The following is a 4082-nucleotide window of genomic DNA, read 5'->3' on the forward strand; positions in this document are numbered from 1 at the left end:
TGAGCCCTGAAAGCATTTCCATCGGTCGAGTTTGGCCCTAAACCGTTCAAGCACCCAATCACACCTTTGTTTGAGGGAGATCTTAAATCCAAACGGGATACCCAAACAGTTTGAAAATTTCACCATCAATAAATCGGTGTGCACCCTTGATTAAGAAGCCAATGAGGTAGTAGAGGAGTCCAAGAGGATCTGACTCCTATCTTGCTGTGATTGATTCTTGACCCAGAAGCAGAGCATAAATTTTCCATAGCCAACCAAAAAGCCTAAATTGAGTTATCCTCGTTGCACAACAAGGCATTTGTGTCATCTGCAAACTGTGAGAGACATTGCTGGTTGACCCTACCTGATAGAGGGATACATTTGATGACACCCTCTACCATCTTTCCTTTGACCAGGCAGTTTAATCCATCAACACTTATTGCAAAGAGAAGAGGGGCCAAGGGGCAACCCTGTCTAATTGACCTATTAAGCTCAAAGAATTCTGACATAGCTCCATTGAGGGAGACTAGAGCTCTCGCCTGACCAAACAATGTGGTTACAAACCGCATTAGCTCTTTACCAAATCCCACAAAAGACCATTCGAGGCGGTCTCAGATTTGGCCCCACAATGAAAGCAGGTGCACAATTTAGATTGTGGAGTTAGCTTAGATACATTAACAATTAAGAATGATACCGTAGAAAGAGAGAGAGAGAGAGAGAGAGAGAGAGAGAGAGGAAGAAGAAGAAGAAGATAGTTTTAACGTAGTAGGAAATGTGCAGCGGATCCATGGATGAAAGCATTGCCATGGAATGCAAGCAAGAGCAAGCGCGTCGCACAGCCGATCACTATGGCAGCCAGAAGGGAATCTTCTTCTCAAGGCAGGCTCAGGCTTGCAGACGCAGGGGGAGTCTCCTTAAGAAAGCAAGATGCGCTGGACCTTTCTTCAGGGAAGCAGCAGGCTGACAAGAAAGCTTTTGTCGAGTCTGCAGCTACACTTTTGCGCAGCTATGGCAGATTCGAAGATCTTCTGCAAGGACGGCTGCTTCATGACCTCCTTTGCAGATATGGTCTTGAATCCTCTATGTTTCTGTCGAATTGTCTTATCGACATGTATGGGAATGTGGGTTGCTTTGCTGAAGCCCAATGGATATTCGATGCAATGCTGGAACGTAACCGCTACTCTTTCAACATCATGTTGAAAGTGTTTAGCAGGCATGGCATGTCTCATGCCGCCCATGCCCTTTTCAACAATATTCCCTTTCCAGATTCATATTCATGGACTACTCTCATTAACGCCTACGGTCAAAGTGGCTCTGTGGAGGATGCAATACATCTTTTCCAGAAGATGCCACACAAAAATGTTGTTTCTTGGACCGCTATCATTGCTGTGTTTTCACAAAATGGACACGGAAAGAAAGCTTTGGACCTCTTTTGCCAAATGCAGATTCAAGGTGTCTCAGCAAACAATCTTACATTTACTTGCACCCTTGATGCATGTGCTATTACTAAGACTCTCGAGGAAGGTCAAATCATCCATGCAATTATCCTTATGGAGAGCTGCATTATTGACATGGCACTTGTCACATCGCTTATCAACATGTATGGGAAGTGTCGCAAAATACCGGATGCTAGGAAGTGTTTCACTTCTTATCCTTATGACAGTGTTGCACCTTGGACGGCTATGATATCTGCATTAGATCAACATGATTACAGCTTAGAAGCTTTGCATTTGCTATTTACAATGCAGCTCAAGGACATAAAGCCTGATAAAATCACCTTTGTGTGCGCACTTGAGGCTTGTACTAGCATGGAAAGCTTAGAAGCTGCCCAGCTGGTTCATTGTTCTATTGTTGAAGCTGGGTTTGATGAAGAATTGTACATTGAGAATGCTCTTGTTGTCGGGTATGGCTACCTTGGCAGAATGGATGAAGCACGGTTGGTCTTTAGTAGGTCGTTGCAGCGAGATGTGGTTTCTTGGACTGCCATGTTAGGGGCATTTGTACAGAGTGGGCAAGGCAAGGAAGCCCTTCTGCTCTTTGCTCAGATGCTCCTTGAAGGTGGCGAGTTAGACAAGGTAGCCTTGCTGTGTGCAGTTGATGCATGTGCCAGCTTACAAAGTCTAGAGAAAGGGTTAGAGATTCATTTGGTTATCCTCAACAGTGGCCATGGCCAGGATCTAGAGGTTGGGAATGCCCTGGTTAACATGTATGGAAAGTGTGGTTCTTTGCAGTACGCGTCACTCGTGTTTTTTGAATTGCCGAGACGAGACATATTCTCTTGGAATACTTTAATTGCAGCATTTGTACAAAGTGGAGGAGAGGAGCAAGCATTGGGTCTTTTCCACCAGATGGACTCTGAAGGTTGTAAAGCGGACAATATCACTTTTAACTCCATCTTAACTGCCTGTAGTCACGGAGGTTTGATTGATTTGGGGAAGTGTCTCTACTGTTTCATGATGATTGACGGCGGCATCCCTTATGATATGGATTGCCTTGTATGCATGGTAGATTTGCTGAGTCGTGGAGGGCTTCTTGATGAAGCAGAATATATTGTTTGCAATGTGGGCTTTGAAAAGAGTGCTTTGGCATGGCTATGCTTGCTTGGTGCCTGCAAAGTTCATGGTGATGTGGGTCGTGGGCGCAAGGCTGCATACCATTGCATGGAACAGGACCCAAATAATCCAGCTATATATGTGTTGTTGTCTAACATTTTTAACTCTCTAGGTGAGTAACTTGGTGAAGGGAGCCGTCATCTCCTCATAGGCCTCCCTTTGTTCCTGTGAGCTTGGGGTAATCTTATTGAAAGCTTCCTGCACGGTGTGCTACGCAGCAGTAAGCCGGTTTAGGGGTTAGGGTTTTCTTCTTGCAGAGCTCCGAAATTCTCTGTTTGGAATCATAAAGTGGTGTCGAGCTCCTGCACCCTCGTCTTCAACCCTTCCGCCTGCAAAGACTAAGCAGTTTTCACATTGACACACAGACCAAAGTAAGAGATATCTTCAATGAGCATTGGGTTGGTCGACGAACGCATCACAGTTCTCTTATCAATACTACTCTGCAAAGCTTGCACCCCCTTCATGTTTTTGCTGTGAACTGATTTCTTGGGAAGGGAGGGGTTTCTAATTGCATGTTGGAAAAAACCAGTTTGTGTCTTAAGAAAAAGGGGCTATTTTATTACCTCAGGGCATGTAAGTAAAGGGAATACCCTTTGAACGCACATGATAAAGATGATTTTTAATAGGTAACCCCAACCAACCTGGCTTTAGCTCCAAAACTCTTCTCCAAGATAGTCCAAGCTTGATATGTTTTAGAGGCTTCATCGATAAAATGCACATAGTTTTCATCAAGAGAATTCATATGGATGCATATTCATCTTGGCTTGGAATTGTGCTAATGCGGCCGTAGCTGTAGATGTATCTCCCTCTTGTGGTGTAGGCTCAATAACTCCCAAAGATCATTCTTCAAAAGATACCCTTAAGTGTCACTGCCCTTGTGTGAAAGCCATAGCCATCATTTTCTTGTCTATTGAGTTCTTCTCCATGTGTGCAAGAGGTTGATGGCAAGTGGTGAGGAGAAACCATACGAAAGGAATAGAACCTTGGCAAAGCAGGGATGTTTAGGTCATCACCATAAATCATAAGTATGAGACGTACATAGCTAATGATGGATGGGCTAAATGATAGAGGTAATTAGATTTTGCTAAGCACTCAATTTTCTTTGGAGTTTTAGTATTAGGACTAATAAGTGAAACCTCCAATGCTGCCAAGCATTTTAATTGCATGTCAAAAACTCTCCAACTGTGTGTGTGTGTGTGTGTGTGTGTGAGAGAGAGAGAGAGAGAGAGAGAGAGAGAGAGAGAGAGGTGCTGGAATCACGGTTGCAGGGATGCACACATAACTTGGAGAAGGTAAAGAAGCTCAAGGCACCCAACAGAGAGTATATTGCTTAATGTGCAAATAGAAAGATAAGATAGCCCTAGAGTGTGGGAGTATATACAATGCACGAGGGAAAAAACCTTCTATTGAGGAAAAAAGTGCCTCAACAGTCCTAAGTGTGTTCACACACATGACTACCACATATATGTTAACAAATCCCTCCTAGGAGTG

General features: G+C 43.9%; 1 protein-coding gene across 1 annotated transcript; it reads left to right on the plus strand.

The window, feature by feature from the left end:
- The first annotated feature begins 680 nt into the window (after positions 1-680).
- On the plus strand, positions 681-2998 carry LOC147424397 (pentatricopeptide repeat-containing protein At3g09040, mitochondrial-like). The gene has a single exon (XM_086500619.1). The coding sequence runs from the start codon at positions 771-773 to the stop codon at positions 2709-2711; it is 1941 nt and encodes a 646-aa protein (XP_086356745.1). The 5' UTR covers positions 681-770; the 3' UTR covers positions 2712-2998.
- The last annotated feature ends 1084 nt before the right edge of the window (positions 2999-4082 follow it).

Source organism: Adiantum capillus-veneris, chromosome 25 (genome assembly GCF_014529385.1).
Source record: "Adiantum capillus-veneris isolate H3 chromosome 25, ASM1452938v2, whole genome shotgun sequence".
NCBI classification, from domain to species: domain Eukaryota; kingdom Viridiplantae; phylum Streptophyta; class Polypodiopsida; order Polypodiales; family Pteridaceae; genus Adiantum; species Adiantum capillus-veneris.

Coding starts and splice junctions, on each gene's coding strand:
- LOC147424397 (XM_086500619.1), top strand. CDS start 771: ATGAAAGCATTGCCATGGAATGCAAGCAAGAGCAAGCGCGTCGCACAG.